General features: G+C 45.2%; 1 protein-coding gene across 5 annotated transcripts in view; it reads left to right on the top strand.

The window, feature by feature from the left end:
- LACTBL1 (lactamase beta like 1) overlaps positions 1–18,215 on the top strand; it is a 55,844-nt gene extending 37,629 nt beyond the window's left edge. For all 5 annotated transcript variants that reach the window (XM_054086087.1, XM_054086084.1, XM_054086086.1 and 2 more), the window contains 4 exons: positions 2,180–2,337; positions 2,815–3,062; positions 7,117–7,222; positions 9,392–18,215. In XM_054086087.1, coding sequence (XP_053942062.1) covers positions 2,180–2,337; positions 2,815–3,062; positions 7,117–7,222; positions 9,392–10,370 — 1,491 coding nt within the window. In that variant the 3' untranslated portion in view covers positions 10,371–18,215. The remainder of the gene's footprint in view (positions 1–2,179; positions 2,338–2,814; positions 3,063–7,116; positions 7,223–9,391) is intronic.
- The last annotated feature ends 1,115 nt before the right edge of the window (positions 18,216–19,330 follow it).

Raw genomic sequence — 19,330 nt, 5'->3', positions numbered from 1 at the left:
TTCTATTTTGTTTTCTTACTTCTCTAATAATCCCTCATACCTGATTGACCTTTTTCTTTTCTGCTATGGTGCATTGAGCAAATGTTTATGTAGGAGCATTAATCATAGCCCCAAAGTCTTGTTCCTGAGTGCTCATGACCAGGTCATTCACCATTTGTGTGTGTGTGTTGTGAAGTTAAGGTTGGTTTTCCGCATGTACATCGCTTTATCTACACAGGATTTCAGCTGCTCTCACTTCACTTTCTTTCTTACTGAGGCTCTGCTGCTCTCTCTGGGGTTACTATAGAGAGATATTTCATTATTCGATTAGGATAAGTCAAAGAGGTAGGGGAATGTGCAGAATATTGAGTCAGAGAGTCTTCTAACCTCCCTTATTCGCAAGCCTTGTAAATGAATTATCCAAGCACTTCTTTGAAGTAGGATGGTGAATCTGCCTGGTTTTGCAGACACAAAGAACATGAACATCTGATGCACTGGAAGACACCGGTATTTGAAGGAGCCTTAGGCACCAGCACATCAAAAGCGCATCTTCAGATGCCCATAGGCTCTGTCTGAGTGTGTGGATACTTGAACCTACCCTAAAAATCTTGCAGTACTTGAGATAAACTATCATACTGTGCCAGGCCAGGGACCCTGGGGCTGGGGCTCTGGACAGTACCAAATGTGATTGTGTTGCATACAGGGAAGATTTTTTCCCAGCCCATGGCAGCTTGAGAGAGGGGAGTAGCATTCGCTCCAGCATGAGGCACAAGGAAACATTTGTTCTCTATGTGTAAATACTTTTGCTTACCAGAAATGCCTATGTTTCCTCCTGAAGAGACTTGCTAGTGGCCAAATCCAAATTCTGAGCATTGGATTTAGTGACATTCGAGTCTAGATTAGTATAATGCATTTCTGCCAAATTCCTGCAGATCCAGGTGGGTCTACATACCAGACTGAGAAAACTCTAGGGAGGATGATGCTTGCTGACACGAGACCAGTTTGTTCTTATGAGGTGCTGATGTACCTAACCATATGAGAAAGGTCACCGGCACATAGGGAGGAGAGGACAAAGAACAGAAGGACTTGGCACAAATTGGATGTGTCCCCTGATGGCTGTCAGTGTGCCTCACCGGACCATCCAATGAAGAGGTCTTGAGGACTTAACTCGGCTTGACGGTTCTTGTCTCAAATGTTGGGCTTGGAAGGTCATTTCTTAAGACTTAAAACTTTCTGTGCAAAAGATAACTTATGCATGATGATGACGTAGCTTTGACAAAGTCATAAAAGAGCAAGACCAATGCATTCTGCCTGCAGGAGGTGGGTGGAGCACAGTTGGTTGATTACGTCGACACAACCCTGGCGTAACAGGGAGCAGAGAGCAATCACAGCCCTCTAGTCACTCAGGGCTGTTTCTAGGACTGCAGTCTAAACACAAGTCCTAGCTCTAGCACAATTCATGGCATGAAAAGTGTCAAGGGATACTTCAAAAGTCTGGATCTTTTTCTCATACTCATGCAAAGATACTCATGCAAAGAGAAGATCTGCACAGTACAATTTTAAAAGCAAGAAATTACAATTATTTGGGGTTAGCATTTGTTTTTAATCATACAAGTATCATGGGTATTACAAGGATGAGCACCACATTCTTCTATATGATGAAGGTATAGACTGAAAGAAAGACCTTAAAGCAGTCGTCTGGTACTGGAAGAAGCTATGTGAAAGCTGGGGATAGCACGAAGGGGAATGGTTTTGAGCTGAAAGAGGGGAGATTGAGATGAGATCTCAGGAAGAATTGCTTTCCTGTGAGTGCAGGAAGGCCCTGGCCCAGGTTACCCAGAGCAGCTGTGACTGCCCCATCCCTGGAGGGGTTCAAGGCCAGGTTGGATGGGGCTTTGAGCCTCCTGATCCAGTGGGAGGTGTCCCTGCCCATGGCAGGGGTAGGACTGAATAGGCTTTAATGTTCATTCCAACCAAGACCATTCCATGATTTTGTGAAATGTACTGGACAATTCAGCATAAGAAATTCAAAGGTACAGTTAAAATATTTTCTTTTGCCAAAACACAGTTGAAAAAACATCACTCTCACGTGCTTGGACGTAAGGAGGGCTGATGGTTTAGGTTTTCCACCACCTCTTACAGACTGGGTGCCTTGTAAGTCTTCTCATTTTTAAATTCATGATTTCCTATCATTCTCTAGGTTGATGTGATGCTGCGCCAAAAGATTCACAGCTCTGGGCTCCCTGCCATGTCTGCCATTGTGATCTACAATGACACTGTTCTCTGGACAGGCAACTTTGGAAAGAAGAATGGTTCAGACCCCTCTTCATTGGTGCCCAACGAATACACTATTTACAGGTGAGTGAGATGTATTGCAGGCATGAGAGGTAAAGAAAAAGCAGATACACATTTGGAATGCTGATTTCTGGATACAGAACCACTGTCACAGACAGTGTCATCTTACTGGTTTACATCTACTGAAGAAACCTATTCTGGGTTACACCAAAACTTTGTGAGAACATACTTCAGCTGATCCCTAAAATGTTGCATGCTTGTGACTCACTGAGTTGATTACCTTGGATCTTTTTAAAATGATTTTTTATTTTATCTAACGATATTTTAAATGGGAATAGTAGTGCCCATCCTGAAGAACCTGAAAACGTACTACTCCTTCACCTGCATTTTAGCAATTCCCTTCTGAATTATCAAAGGGGTTGCATGTAAAGCTCTAGGTAATGGGTCAGTTGGACAATCTTATTTACTGACCATCTTTGCTCTTCCTTCATTCATGGGTTTCTTAGTGTCTAATTTATATAAATTTTTGTTCCTTAACAGAATTGCCAGTGTCTCCAAGATCTTTCCCACCATTATGTTGTACAAGATGTGGGAGGAAGGAAAAGTGATGTCTCTTGATGACCCACTGGAACGCTATGCCCAAAACTTTGTTATTAAGAACCCTCTGGGGAGGCTCAAGGAATCAGAGCAGAGATACACAGCAGATGGGATGATTTTTTCAGAAAAAGGCTCAGTGCCAATGAAGCCATCGCCCGTTACCCTGCGCAGAATGGCCAGCCAGCTCTCAGGTGAGACAATGCTGCTGCCTGCTTGTCCTCTGCCACCACTGTGCCACCTGAAAGAGACCATGGAGAGAACAGACCGTATGCCAGCGACAAAAAAAAGGCTGTTATTGAGGGCATTTCCCAGTACGGACCCTGTACCTCTGCATTTCCCAGAGGTTAGGCAGGATCCTTGAAAGCAAGCTGTTAGCAGATTTAGGAAATGCTAAAAGGAAACATTTGTCCAGACCACCTGCTAGGAAAGGGCCAAGCTGCACTATGGGGTGGGAATTGTTTTTCCCATGCAAAGTGAACATATATTTCTTTCCACACAGTATCATGAGCTGAAATCAGGCTCCAGTTGCATAAACTTTTTTGTACTCCAGCCATGAGTGGTCTCATTTTTCTGAGATCTAGAGCTGAGGGTCAAAGTGGCACCAAACTTTTTTGCTTTGAATAAATAGATCTTGATTGTTGAGCTACATTTAGTTGTCAGCGTAGTTTCTGATCTGGAATTCCTGAGTTATTATTAATTATTATTAATAATTATTAATATCATAAATTATATATACTATAATTATATAATATAGTTAATTCTATATTATTGATTATTAATTACTATTAATTTTCTGCTATCTTCAGAATTGGGTAAATTAAGGTAGAAGGAACTTACAGAACTCAAAAGAACTTTAACCTTTCTCAGAAATAAAACTGCTAATATTTGACTCAGAGATCCAAGACTTTAATGGTCAAAGATACCATGCTGATATCTCATATGACATTTTGGTTAAACTCTGTAGAACCTTCATTATTCCAGATTGGAATAAATGCCCTAAAACTCAGAGATAGATTCATAAAATCATGGAATGGGTTGGGTTGGAAGGGATGTTAAATACCATCCAGTTCCAACTCCCTCCCATGGGCAGGGACACCTCCCACTGGATCAGGTTGCTCAAAGCCCCATCCAACCTGGCCTTGAACACCTCCAGGGATGGGACAGCTATCACTTCTCAGGGCAACCAGGACTGGAGCCTCACCACCCTCACTGCAAAATATTTCTTCCTAAGATCTCATCTCAACCTCCCTTCTTTCAGCTGAAAACCCTTCCCACTTGTCCTATCCCTGCACTCCCTGATCAAGAGCCCCTCCTCGGCTTTCATGGACCCTTATTCAGTAGTAGAGGCTGCTCTGAGGTCTCCTCAGAGCCTTCTCTTCTCCAGGCTGAACAACCCCAACTCTCTCAACCTGTTCTGTAGGCAAACCTTAGGACAGGGTACAGCATAACCTGAGGTGAGTCAACATCAAAATAAGTGTTCCCCCAAAAAGAATGATGTAACTGAAATCTGGAAACAAACAGACAAACAACCCAAAGTGGCCGGTGGCGGGAGAAGGCAGAAGGAAAGGTGCGTGCACAACTCTGCCCAGAGACTCTTCCTGCAGCCAAGGGCTTGCTTTAGCCAGCATGATGAAGTCCTCCAGGGCATCAATTCCATCCAGTCCCCTCTGACTCTCAGGAGTACCTGACCTGGTCTGGCTGTTCCTTGCAGAAGTGTTTGCGAACAATGCAGCCCGCTACAGCTCCTGTCATCCAGTGAGATGTGTGTGATGCCCTAGAAATACTTGTAGGAAACATATGTCAAAGTGTACCTGGTCATAGCATAACTGCTTGCAACATGCAGCCATTCTCTTGCTTCCGTCACTGTGCTGGCTTTGTGCCCCTGCTTAGGTCCTTTTACGTTCTCATGTCTCCCTCTTAGCTTCCCAAGCCACCCCAGCAGGGCACACCAACCACCTTGGACCCTGACAATTTAGTAGAACGAGAAGCACAGTTTCAAAATCCCAGCTGAAAGCCCAACGACTTTTGAGATCCTATCTTACATTTCCTGTCTGTCAAAACCCAAAAAGGAATAGGTTCTGCTTAGCTTCAAGATCAAAGCCACTGCGTGACATATTGTAAAGCAGTTTTCATCAAGATTCTTTCAGAGGAAAGTGATCTACAATGTATCCTCATTTCCTGCACTTGGGGCACAACAACCCTATGCAGTGCTACAGACTGGAGGAAGGGTGGCTGGAGAGCTGCACGGAGGAGAAGGACCTGGGGGTGCTGGTTGACAGCCGACTGAACATGAGCCAGCAGTGTGCCCAGGGGGCCAAGAAGGCCAACGGCATCTTAGCTTGTATCAGAAATGGGGTCACCAGCAGGTCCAGGGAGGGGATTCTCCCTCTGTACTCGGCACTGCTGAGACCGCACCTCGAGTACTGTGTTCAGTTCTGGACCCCTCACCACAAGAAGGATGTTGAGGCTCTGGGGAGTGTCCAGAGAAGAGCAACGAAGCTGGTGAGGGGCTGGAGAAGAAGTCTGACGAGGAGCGGCTGAGAGAGCTGGGGGTGTTTAGCCTGGAGAAGAGGAGGCTGAGGGGAGACCTTATTGCTCTCTACAACTACCTGAAAGGAGGGTGTGGAGAGGAGGGAGCTGGGCTCTTCTCCCAAGTGACAGAGGACAGGACAAGAGGGAATGGCCTGAAGCTCCGTCAGGGGAGGCTCAGGTTGGATATCGGAAAAAAATTCTTCACAGACAGAGTCATCGGGCACTGGAACAGCTGCCCAGGGAGGTGGTCGAGTCGCCTTCCCTGGAGGTGTTTAAGGAATGGGTGGATGAAGTGCTGAGGGACATGGTTTAGGGAGTGTTAGGAATGGTTGGACTCGATGATCCAATGGGTCCTTTCCAACCTTGTGATTCTGTGATTCTGTGATTCTCATTATCTGGGCTTTTCTACATGGTATATTTAAAAAGTAGCTCCAAAGATTTTTCTTCTCAGCGCTGGATGGGTACATTGCTGGAGGGAAGTTCCAGCTTGTTAAGACTGTGATTGTCAAATATCTGTGAATGCCAGTACGAGATGCTATTGTAAATTAATAACAGCATGTTTCTCACAGCCCATAGAGCATAAATCAATGACTGTGGACTTTCTGCTAGGCTCACATATTTTCTGGTTTATAATTTCTAGTGAATCTCACGAGAGACACTGCAGCAGTGGTGCGATGCTGGCAAGCTCTCCCATTGCATCAACTTTTTCTTTGCTGCTATTGTGGCAAGTGGGAAATTAAGGAGCCCATTGTCTTCCAGGAGATGTTCGGTGCATCTTTTATCTGGTCATTAAGCTGCACAAATAACCACACACCAGAATCAGAAAAAGTACTCTCATTCCAGTTCAAATCCCAAGGTCAGGCCAATTGAGAAAAACACATGTTGCTGGTGCAGAAGAATAGGGACTCATTCAGCTTTGCTGTGACTAAGCCCATGCTTGCTGAGCAGACAGTTGGAAGTAATTTTTCTGTACCCTTCCTGATTTTCTCCCAGCCTCTAAATCAATGTCAGCTGTAAATAGCAATGGGGATTTAATTCCAGATATAATCTGGACTTGGTGAGTGGTAGATCTTGTGCAAAGGATCTGTGGTGTTTTAATAAGTCTTGACCAAGGTTTTTAGGAAATATGCAGTCAGTGTTGAGGAACTAAAAGTGAAAAGAATTTCAGTTATTCTTCATTCAGAAACCCTGAATAAATGTTGCTAAAGCTGAAAAAAAAAAAAAAACAAAACAAAACAAAAATCTAGAAATACTTTAAGCCAGCCTGGAATGGTCCAGAGAAGCTCAAGGTCTCTTGGCAAAATGGAAAGGACTCTTGCACATCTTTCTATTCAAGGGAATACATTCACATGGAAATACCAACAGGGATTTCCCTGATACTCCGTATGCCCTTCTCTTTCGAAACACACTTGGAGATATGGGTATTTTAATTATCTAGCAATGTGGTTTTACTGTCAGATAGTGACTCAGAGCTGGTGCTGGGATAGGACTTGAATTAAACAGACTCAGTAGTCCATGACTTAAATACTATGTCTTGCAGTCCAGTATGAAGAGCTCTTTGCAGTATATTTGCTATGTGTGTAAAGCACGTGTGCATCATCGTTGTTTCCACTTGGCCACTTAATCTTGCCTTTTGCTCACTCTTCACCAATCTCAAAGTTTCCTGGACCATAATTTGTCTCAAATTGTTGACTTCTCTTTTCCCTGGCACAGGTCTGCCCAGGAGGCTGAGATCCACCTCCCTGCTGTGGAAGGGCAATACGCAAGATGCTCTAGCTCTCCTGAAAGATGATATCTTGGTTGCTGATCCAGGAACCAGGTCAGATACATTCACTTATGAGCTTTTGATTTAGGTTTGTGTTCTCCATCAATATGAGCCTCACCCGCAATCTCCATGGCCAACGCATAAAAGACAGACATTCCCAAGTTCCCGCAGTGCATGAAGAACACGGGTCTGTTTGAGCAAGTCCAGAGGAGGTCACAAATTAAATCCAAGGGCTGGAGCATCTCCTGTACAAGTACAGGCCTCAACGAAGCAAATTAAACTGCTGTAATTATTTCCAAAGAGCCTTAAATTGTGAAAGATGCAGATTTTCAGAAGTAGAAAAGGGATTTTAGTTTAATCGGTTTAAATCATCGTGATTTCACTTAAAATCATGCCGTGTCTGTGGTGATTTGCATGTCTCTAAATTATCTACAAGTTCTGATAATGTTTGTTACCATTTGTGTATCCTGTTAAAAGTCTGTTACTTGAGTTGCAAACACTGAAAAGTCTGAATAGGATCCAACAGATGGCCCGTGAGGAAAAGGATGCAGAGTAAATGGAGAAAACTTTCTAAGCCTGCAAAATTTTTTTCAGAATTAAATTCTGAAATAATTTGAAATAATTTTCCTGGAATCACTGAGGATTCACTGTGGCCTGAAGTCTGCAAGTGTAGTAACGCAGTGACTTGATCATGGCAACCTTGTATGAGTTTTGTCCCATGTTGTGAAGAAGGTTACAATATACGTGCGTTAAAAGATTTTGAGACTTTAATACCATTATCTTCTTTGGTATTTATATTATGTTCACTATGAAGATACATGAGAACATCCACCCATAGCCTTCCAACCCCTCATGATTTGACACGTTCGTTGTTTTAACTCTGTTGCCCTGTTCCTTGATTGACATCACGGCTAACAGTTCATTCTTCCTAAAGGAAATTTCCATTAATTGATCTAGAAATTTTAACTTATTTTTCTAGAAATATTGAAATTCAGCTCCATTTCAGATATAAGATTTTAGATTCAGAATGTATTTATGCTTGGGGTAGAAATATCTATGCTCATCATGCTTTTATTTAGCTAGATGGGCTGGAGTTGGTTGATGCAGTACAAAATTTATGCTCTAAGTCACGCTCGGTGATAGGTGTGGCTTCACAAAATTAAGAAAACACCAAACAAGATTGAAAATATCATGGATTTTGAAAAAGTGCTTGGAAAAAAAAAGTTGCCTTTTTGTGTATTGAGGTCATTAATCTTCATTCAAGTATAAAGACTTAAATCAATTTATGGATATTAAAATCTGAAGTACTCAGGTGTTTTTAATGACTCCACATTCCTGGATGCTGCTTTGTGAGACTTTTAGGTGCTTCTGAAGTGCTTTTACCAATTTAATGTTGCTGAGGTACTTAAGTGGTTGTGCCATGTTAGACTTCCAAAGAGGTTTATCCAGCATTTGAAGAACTTTAAGGTAAGGACCTGTAACTCTTAACTCAGCTCTTAAAAAGAATGGATATGTGTTTTGGTGAGTAAACAATGTCAGGATTTGGGTGTGTTCAGCCTGGAGAAGAGAAGGCTCTGAGGAGACCTCAGAGCAGCTTCGAGCACCGAAAGGGATTCCAGGAAAGCTGGGGAGGGGCTCTTGATCAGGGAGTGCAGGGAGAGGACAAGGGAGAACTTTTTTGGCTGAGAGAGGTGAGATTGAGATGAGAACTTAGGGAGGAATGTTTTCCTGAGAGGGTGGGGAGGCCCTGGCCCAGGGTGCCCAGAGCAGTGGTGGCTGCCCCATCCCTGGAGGTGCTCAAGGCCAGGTTGGATGGGGCTTTGAGCACCCTAATGCAATAGGAGGTATCCTTGCCCATGGCAGGGCGTTTGGAACATCCCTTCCAACCCAACCCATTCCATGACTCTGTGATTCTACCCGCATTGGCTGGCGTAAATGACTTTTTTTTTCTTTTCATCTCCTGTCTCTCTCTACACAGAGTGCTCAAAGAGCTCTGCCACTGTTGCAACAACAAATTTCTTTTTCAAGTTAACAACAGACCAGAGCAACGACATCCAGTTTCTCTCTATCCTTCCTTCATCTCTCCCCTCTCTTTGCCTTGTCATCAGATAAAATGAGACTTCTTCCCCAGAGAAGAGAGGCTCAGCCCCTGGTTTTGCACTGTCAGACCCCTCTGTATCATTGAGGCAAGACTGATCCAGATACATTCCGCTTCCTTTTCAGGTGCCACTACAGCAATTTGGCCTTCTCACTGATGGCGCACGTGCTAGCCAACCACGCAGCTGAAGGACAATATCAGCGCTGGATCTCAGAGAACGTCTTGGACCGCTTGGGCATGGAGGATACTGGCTTTGACATCACACCACCGATCCGCTCCCAGATGGCTGTGGGTTTCTACAGCAGCCAGCAGCCAGCTCCTCTCTATGATCTTGGCTGGTACAGGCCTTCTGGCCAGATGTACTCCACAGCTGCTGACCTTGCCAAGCTGGCAATGGTCTTCTTGGGCACCTACCACCGTCGTCTCCTAGAGCCTGACACAGTGAAGACAATGCTAACCCCTCTGTTTAAGTGCTCCACTGAATACTTTGCTAACAAGACTGGTACACCCTGGGAGATTAACGAGCAATTGGGATATGATGTTATTAGGAAGGATGGAGACCTTGATGGCTATTCAGCTACCTTCTCTCTTATCCCCAAGCTCCGCCTGAGCTTCATTGTGCTAATGGCAGGGCCTAGGCCTCAGGGTGGAGATATTGTGACTCAGACGTATGAGTATCTTATTCCTGCCATGGAGACAGCATTCAGAGAGGCAGACAAAAGCTTGATTCCTCCTCCAAGTCCAAGCCCTTATGTTGGCTATTATACCTACTCCAACCTCACTTTCTATGAGATCAAAGTTGGACCTGGTGGGGTTCTGGTCATGCAGCAATTCGGGCCTCACGTGGAAGAGCTAATTCCTGAAAAGTACCGGACAATCAAGCTCCACCACCTGGAAGATCGTGTTTTCCAAGTTGTTTTTGACAAAGAGTTCCCGTGTGTCCTGCACCTGGGCTCTGCTTCCATCTCACTGGAGACCCAAAATGGGCAGCTCTTTAACTTTTATCCATTCGATCGCAAGGGTTTATCTCCTGGCTTTGATGCACCAGGGCTGAACACCTACAATGTGGTGCGTGTGCTTCGTAAACCTGTATTCTACACCTAAATGTCTCTACTTTTCTGACCACTTCTGAGAGGTGGCTCCAAATCTATGTCTTACCAGACTCTCCTATCTGTGTGGCTTTATTGATGCCATTTAAAAGGGAAAGACGGTGACAAATCATTCTTCTGCCCAACAAATATGTCGGGTCCCACTTCTAAAATTACTTTAATGGCTTGCAATCTCTGACAGTGCACAATAGGCCAGCTAGCAAGCATGGATGCCCACAGGAAAAAAAAGAGATGTGAATGTGCTGGAAGGATGGTGTTTGAATGACATAAAAAAAATGCTATGCGCTTAAGTCCCCACATTGACATTGCTGTTTGATGGCCACTGTAGTGATTGACTAGTACCATCAAAAGGCTGAGATTTCCTCTCTGAAAATCTCCATTCTTCAGTCCCAAGATTTTCCAGGGCTCTTGAGGAGCCCATCTGCCAAGAACAAATTCCTCACATGGGTAATATGACATAATATGTGCTAGAAAATGGCAGCAGCCTGCTACCAGGTCCTGCTTGTGATACCTGGGAAAAGAGGGCCAGTTGGAAATAAGGAAGTGGCTGGATTGTTGCACTCAAAGAGTTGTGGTCTATGGCTTAGCGTCCAAGTGGAAACCGGTGATAAGTAGTGGTCAATACAAACCCCCCAGAGGTCGGTATTGGGACTGGTGTTGTTTAACATCTTCGTTGGAGACATGGACTGTGGGATTGAGGGCACCCTCAGCAAATCTGCTGATGGCACCAAGCTGTGTGGTGTGGCCAACACACTGGAGGGAAGTGATGGGATCTAGAGGGACAAGCTGGAGAGGTGGGGCTGTGCGAACCTCATGGAGTTCAACAAGGCCAAGTGTAAGGTCCTGCACCTGGGTCTGGGCAATCTCAAGCACAAACACAGGCTGAGTGGAGAATGGATTCCCTGAGGAGAAGGACTTGGAGTGCTAGGGGATGAGAAGCCCAACATGAGCCAGCAAAGTATGCTCACAACCCAGAAAGCCAAACCGTATCCTGGGCTGCATCCAAAGCAGTGGGACCAGCAGGGCCAGGGAGGGGGTTCTGCCCCTCTGCACTGCTCTCATGAGACCCCACCTGAAGACCCACGTACAGGTCTGGAGTCCTCAGCACAGGAAGGACATGGAGCTTTTGGAGTGAGGCCAGATGAGACTGCAGAGATGATCCAAGTGCTAAAGCATCTCCCGTAGGAGGACAGGCTGAAAGAGTTGGGGTTGTTCAGCCTGGAGAAAAGAAGGCTGCAGGGAGACCTTAGGGCAGCTTCCAGTACTGAAAGAGGCTCCAGGAAAGCTGGGGAGGGGCTCTTGATCAGGGCATGTAGGGATAGGACAAGGGGGAATGGTTTCTGTGCCCATGGCAAGGGACAGGAACTGGATGACCTTTAAGGTCCCTTCTGACCCAAACCATTCTATTATTCTCTTCTATGATTTTCCAATACACTGGTACATTCCAGCTGGACTCAGGTTTGTGACTATCTATCTCGGTATAGAGGCAAATGTGTGAGCGTGGTGTTTAAGTACAGGAATGTTTGTGTGTTGTAGCACCCACTGTGGTTATGTAGGTGTGACAGAGGATGCTAAGAGAAAGTGCCTTGGGAGCACTGGATTTAGGACATGGGCACATACAAGCAATCTGCAAAGCCCAAGGTGCAGTTGCTTCTGCCTTCATTTGCCCACTCAGTGCCAAGACAGGCAGGACAGATGATCTGTCATTAGTCACCAACACCGTAGCACCAAACTGGGTGTAATGTCAGGCATGAATGCAAGACAGGACAATTGGCACCAACTTGGTTCTTCCTCCCCTTCCAGTTTAGGAGAGGGTTTGGATTGCAGCCCTAACTGGAGCCCAAAATAAAAGTCAGCAGAGGGTCAGGACAAGAGGAGTCTTACTCTAAGCTGAACAGCCTATCTGGAGAGTTGGGCAATGGTTATACAGCATGGAAACTCTGATGCAAATGCAAAAGACCCTTTCAAAGTACACATTCTCCTATCCCATAACTAGTGTGAGACTGGATTCTCTTGCAGAGTGACCTCCTTGTGTTTCTTATCCCCACAGAAAGTGGGCATGTCTCAAGGAGGAAAAGAAAGTAAATCTCCCTGCCTCCCTACTCTCTTGTTGTCTCTCAATGTTTTTAGTCTGCACAGAGTTCTTCAGCTTCAGTTTTGAGTAGAGAGACCATCACCAAAGGCCCAGAAATATATGATTTGCAAACTCAGTTCCTTGCCTTTTTTCAGACATTTTCAGTTGCCTAATGAACACCTGAAATGTTCTAACGCTTGTCCGGTTTCCTCCAGACTTTGTAGGTGATTACACTTCATACCTCGTACAGCCTCATACGTTCAAGTGTTTGATCTGGGCTATAGCAACAGCAACAAGCTCTAGGCAAACTCTTGCTGCTGTCACATGTGATGGTGCCCAGAGGAATGTGTGCGAGCAGATACGGGCGATTTCCTGTCGCAGTGCTGGGACCCTATCAGGGCATATCTGACACCACAGAGCTTCCCGGGCTTTGAGCTCACAAGATGTAATATCTCATTGCAAGACATTTGAGTGCTCTGAGCCTTTGAGTGAGGGCTGAATGCCAGTTTAGGGCTGTTCTTATTGCTTTGGAAGAAGTGATTATTTACCTATCAGATTTATTTAAAAGTTTCCAAGAAAAAATAAGATTTACATCACATGCCACTCACTGGTGGAACCCCACACTGGGCTGTCTCCCTCTGTCTGATGGAGCTGTTAAGCTGGTTTACTTTCCCATCAGCATTGCAGATACTAACAGGCCTTTAATTTTCTAGTGAGTCACCCTCAAACCTCTGTACTGACACTTTTTGGTGCTCTTGTTTATTCCCATAATGGCAAAATACAGTTCTTTGCTGTTCATAGCGTGAATCCACACCTGCAGTAAAGCTCATGTCACCATGTCTCACTGAGAAGGTGAACTGGGAAGGTGAAGCTTCTTACACCGCTCCTTTGTAAGGACAGAAGAGTGCCCTCACCTGGAATGGAGAGGAGAAAGGAGACCTTGGGACACCAGTATAGAAGGTTTGGGAAAAGCTCTGCGTGTCAGGCAGGATAAGGTAGCATTTTGGAGGATCCCAGTCATCCAAGTAGAGCAGTTAGAGTCACAAAGTTGTGTTAGTGCTGCAAACACAATTCTCTCTGTCACTTCATGCTTAACAGTATCCTAACAACAGCTGAAGCAGCTTCTGTGACCTACACATGTTTAGAATAAGTTGATGAATCACACTCTGTGAATCCCTAGCCTCCAGCTGGCTAAGATGGACCTGACCCTTGCTATTATGAGCAGCTCTTCAGTTAGGAGTGAAAGACTTTCATAATCTGCCTGTGACGTAAGGGCAAGTTCTCAACTTGTTACATCAACATTTCCCTGAAGACTTAAGTTCATTGATCAGCAGCCCCAAAGCAGAGCATGGTCCTGTTTGGTGTTGTCCCGTGTTAATACAGTGTTAATCATGACAACTTCTTCCCACCTGAAGAGTAGTATTTACTCAAGCAAGAATGATAAGAATCTTCAAGCTTCAACTTACTTTTTGAAAACAACATTTTATCCCTCCCTTCTTCGTTTCTTCACACTCACGCTTCTCAAACAGAGCCAGGTGGCCCAGTTATTTACTGGACAGACAGCATCTTCACAAAGCTCTTCTGTTTTGATGATGTCTCTCTTACCTGCAACAACCAACAGAGCAGGGCTCAGAAAAGAAGGATGAAGTCAGGTTAGCAAGGAATGGGTGTTTCTGTCAGAGTCTGGAAGTTTACTAACCTGTTTTCCTCCTCAGAAATGCATTGATGCTCTTGTTGTAAAGGGCTGTGATAAGCCCCTACAATGCAAAGCACAAGCGTTTTGAATTTTTGGTTCTGCAGGATTTGTTTTAAAAGAAATGTCAGCATCCACCCTTTAAGAGAGAGAAGAGGTTGAGAGAGTTGCTAGGTCAAAGCCAGACCCTGTCCCCTTTACACCCACGATGTGAACACAAACATACATTCAAGGACTCCACAGTTAGCAGGGAAGCTTCAATATATACTGTTATTAGATGCAATTCTCACTCTAGATAAGGTCATGTATGCTTTGAAGTGCAGAAGTGAAGCCTGTTCGCAAGTTTAGTCTTTCCTTATCCATTCACTTCTGCCTTTATGAAGAATCTGACATCTCCCGACTTGGTTTACAGAGTATGGAGGATACACTCTGTGTGCAGCTTCTGATACCAGTAGTAGATATAGGAAGTGTCTGAAGTCCAGCATCATAGAGTGAACACTGTGTTCCAGTGAAAAACATCTTATGGTGCTGTCTTAGTCCTGCAGAGAGTCCCAGGGAAGGAGGAGACTGCACACCCAGCTCAGCAGAGGATCGAATCTTGACAGTAGCTGTTGAAGTGAGGAGGTAAGGGGCTGCAGATGGCAGGATTTGTGTCAAAACTCCAGGTGAAGATCCTTAGCGTGAGGTGGACACTATGGAAGACCACGTCCACCAGGTCTGTCCAGGGGATGCTAGAGCTCTGCAGCAGCCTCTCTACTTCAAACACCATCCAGCACGTCATGAACACCACTACCACAACACAGGCAGACAAAAAGAATCAGTAAATGAGAGCGAGACAAAGCATTAAGCAAAAACAGGGCTCAGAAGCAGAAAGGACTGTCTGTTAACAGTGTCCCTCTGGACTGCTAAGGACTCCAGACAAAAAAAAAGATGCATGCTGTTAGTTGGCAGATTGCTCCAGAGGGATGCAGTGAAGTGCAGCTGTGTCCTGGCAGTCTGCAAGCTCCTGCTTCTCATCCCACTGGAAGCCCACTAGTTACCCAATCAAAAATCCTGAGAGCATTTGGCCACTGAAAGCTCTGCTTCTCCCTTCCCAACCAAAACACAAACATGAGAGAGAGAAAGACTTAGATATCAGGACAGTCCTCCCGCCTGCTGCTCCTCCTAAACTGCTTTTACAAGATGCTTGGAAGGAAATCCGATGGAGCTTGTAAGTTCAGACTGACCTGTGTCATGCAGCCTCTCCCAGAATCACACAGAATCACCAGGTTGGAAAGGACCCATTGGATCATCGAGTCCAACCATTCCTAACACTCCCTAAACCATGTCCCTAAGCACTTCATCCACCCGTTCCTTAAACACCTCCAGGGAAGGCGACTCGACCACCTCCCTGGGCAGCTGTTCCAGTGCCCAAGAGATACTGCACATCCTCCCCTTGGCATCAGTTGTCAGCATGGCAGTCTCTTGGAATGGTCCATCTCTCCCTATTTCTTTACTTTTCCCTATTCTGTATTTTGGAATTGCACAGCACCATAGCAGGAAAGCAGAAGGGAAATACGGAGGGGAATGCCTTCATCCTACCCACCTGTGGTCTGTTAACAATTGCTCTCAGGCAGATGCTGAGCCTCCCCTGATGGCCATTCCCTTTTCAGAACTTATCAGACCAATGGTTTGATGCCAACACTTCCTGGAAGCTGCTCCGTCTGCTTTCATTTAGCTCTCCATTTATTCCTCTAAGGAGTGATATTTCTGCTAGAGGTGGGCAAGCGTATTTCACTTAATTTCAGTTCCCTCTGAGCCCGATGAATTAGATGGCCTGATGCAATAGGATCTGCTAACAAAAGGTTGCAGAAAAACATGGGAAGAGAGAAGTCAGCAGGAAGCTGAAATGAGCACAAGAGGGAGCCTCATGTAAACGGATTCTGAGATGCTGCCTGGAATAAAAATGTCCAGTCATAATTTCCAATCACACTTAGCTAATTATTATTGAATATACTGATGAATATGTAGAAAAAGCTGTGGCTTCAACAGAAAAGCTGAAAGAGTGCTCAGCACAGGAAAGACATGGAGCTGTTGGAGTGAGTCCAGAGGAGGCGACGGAGATGATCCGAGGGCTGGAGGACCTCCTGTATGAGGACAGACAGAGAGATGGGGTTGTTCAGCCTGGAGAAGAGAAGGCTGAACAGGGAGCCAGGAGGTTCCAGTAGTGAAAGAGGCTCTAGGAAAGCTGGGGAGGGGCTCTTGCTCAGGGAGTGCAGGGATAGGATGAAGGGAACAGTTTTGAGCGGCAGGAGGGGAGATTGAGATGAGATCTTAGGAAGAAATGTTTTGCTGTGAGGGTGGGAAAGCCCAAGGTGCCCAGAGGAGTGGTGGCTGCCCCATCCCTGGAGGTGTTCAAGGCCAGGTTGGATGGGGCTTGGAGCCCCTGATCCAGTGGGAGGTGTCCCTGCCCATGGCAGGGGGCTGGACCTGGATGGTCTTTAAGATCCCTTCCAACCCAAACTATTCCACTATTCTGTGATTCTATACATTTTGCTTCAGAGAAATAGTAAATCCGTGCCTGTAAGCAGGGCCCAAGCATTAATTACGCCCCGTGCTGCAGCTGTTTTCTTGTGTGAGAAGAGATCTCTTGTGTGAGAAGGCCCCAGGTGGGCCATGCCTCCTGCCTCCAGCTCAGGGTTGAAGGGCACTTGTGTGGTCTGCGAGTGAACAGGGCCCTAATTTCTCAGCAGTTTGAAAAGACTTCTGCAAGTTATTTCTCTGCCATGCTTCCCTGGCTTCTTTCCAACTGTCCAGGAAGATCCTGAGATGTTGGAAAACTGCAGAATTCAGTGGAGGATGACCAAATGAGCATGCCTGGACTACAGGAACTAGAGGCCATGGGATCTGCTGAAGGATTGATTTACTTGCGGCTATGGCTACGTGCAGAACAATTACCAAGAGGATAGAGGAATACTAAGTGGTACCAGACAGTATAACAAGGGGCCACAGCTCCAAACCCTACCTTGAGACAAGATCTCTCCTCAAATATTTCTGCAGCCTTTGCACGGGTCACCCAGAAGGTGATGCCTTTCTGTCCTTCGAAGTCTTCCATCCAAGATTTGGATTAACAAAGCGTCATCTAGCCTGATCTAGTGTAGAGGACACTCCTCTGCTTTGAGTGGGAGGACCATTGCCTACAGAAATTCCTGTCAGACCAATGGCCAGGTTGGATCAGCCCAAAACTTAGAATTGAAATGAACAGCAGGAGTGTATCTAAAACACTGGGACTCTCACGACAAGGGTAGATGGGGTACAGGTAGAGAAAGACTGAGGTCCTCTGCTCAGCTCTTCCACTAACCTGGTTTTTGGCTTCGGAGAATTTATTTACGCTACCTATTTCTTTTATGGAAAGGAGATCTATGGAGCACATCTGTTCAGCGTTGCTCTTCTCACACCAAAAGGAAAAATTACTGACTGATACCCACTTAGGTACACAGCATTTTGGCAACACTCAGAACATGATCTCACAAACCTTCCTTGAAAGATAACAAACACTGCCGGTGTGCTTTCCCTTCCGCAAGTCAGGTTCAGCCTCTTTACTTACAAAAAAAATGAAATACCAACCCCATTTGGGATGAGTGGTCGGAAGCCTCCCACTTGTTCTTGGCTGAAGTTGTATCTCTGTATTTCAGGCAGTGGTGAAAGACTTGAACACTGGAAATCAAGAACATCAGTGCAGGCTGTAACACACAGCAGCAGAAGAAGGAAGAGTTTTCTCCTAGCACTGCCAGGCAAACAGTTTCTTCCCTAATAGACGGGTTCATGCTTTGTCAGGTACCAGTTTCTCCATCATTTTCTCTTTGGAATTCATGTGATGCTGTGAAATGCCAGTCAGGCACTCACTGGAATTGAACCACACTGGGCTTGCGGGAGAAGAGGCAGCGTTATTAGGTGAATTTTATATGAAAGAATTTAATAATAAACAATTTATTTTGATTGTGCGTGAGATAATTTTACTAGCTCTTGTCTATTTTATTTTCTATTATTCATTGTGAGTATACGTTGGATTTTAACATTTCTGACAAAGGCAGATATTTAGGGGAGGTTCAGGTTGGATATCAGAAAAAAATTCTTCACAGACAGAGTCATCGGGCACTGGAACAGCTGCCCAGGGAGGGGGTCGAGTTGCCTTCCCTGGAGGTGTTTAAGGAACGGGTGGATGAAGTGCTGAGGGACATGGTTTAAGGGAGTGTTAGGAATGGTTGGACTCGATGATCCAATGGGTCCTTTCCAACCTGGTGATTCTGCGATTCTGTGATTTTCTCTAAAATATAATGATCAGGCAAAATACAGGACAATAGAACAGGTTTGCTACCACTCCCTGTACATGAAATACTGACAAAGTAATTTCTACAGTTCTAGTTTCTGGCAAAGTGACTGTGCAGTCACGATGAATCCAGCATAAATCATCTTACTTTAGGACGTGTTGTTTCATAACTGTATCCGTGATTGCAATAGGTACATCTTCATCTGTCAGTTATCTGTTATATAGAATGTTTTTAAAGTTTGACTCCTGTCTGAGACCCTCCTGTCTTCATGCACAAATGGGCAGGGAAGTGGAATGTTGTCCTGCCTATGGCAGGGGAACTACTCATGCTGTGGGCTACAGGCCCTCTATGGGATCCCACACTCCTGTATTCAGCCCGATTTTGCTTGTTAGGTGCGTGGGAAGTCGTTCTCCTGTGATCATAGAATTATTGAATCATCAGGTTGGAAAAGACCTTTCAGATCATCAACTCCAACCACACTTAGATCTTCCCTCATCTAATCTCCTGGCTGGGAATCAGCAGGATGTGGTGCTCTCCCTAGCTGTGCTAGAAACTGAAACGACATAGAAAGCACTGCTCAAGGTATTTAAGAACTTTTCACCCTAATAGGAAAGGGAAAACTCACTGAGAAAAAGAGGCACCTCTGTTTTAAGAGAAGTTACAGCATTCGTGTTCCCATTCAGGCTCATATTTTTGCCCCAGAAAAAAGTTCCACGTGGAAAGAGGGAGAAATCCCTACACAACCATCTTAATTTTCAGAGCTCTCCAAGTCAGCAGTGCTTCATCTCTGTCAAGGAGACTCGAATGGTGTGTGAAACGTAAGGGGAAACATAAGGTCTGCAAATCTCTGCCAGAATATGAGTCTGCGTCAGAGAAAC

The sequence above is a fragment of the Cuculus canorus genome, chromosome 21, assembly GCF_017976375.1.
Source record: "Cuculus canorus isolate bCucCan1 chromosome 21, bCucCan1.pri, whole genome shotgun sequence".
Classification (NCBI taxonomy): domain Eukaryota; kingdom Metazoa; phylum Chordata; class Aves; order Cuculiformes; family Cuculidae; genus Cuculus; species Cuculus canorus.
Note: the sequence above shows the minus strand (reverse complement) of the source record. Positions and strands in the feature narration are given on the sequence as shown.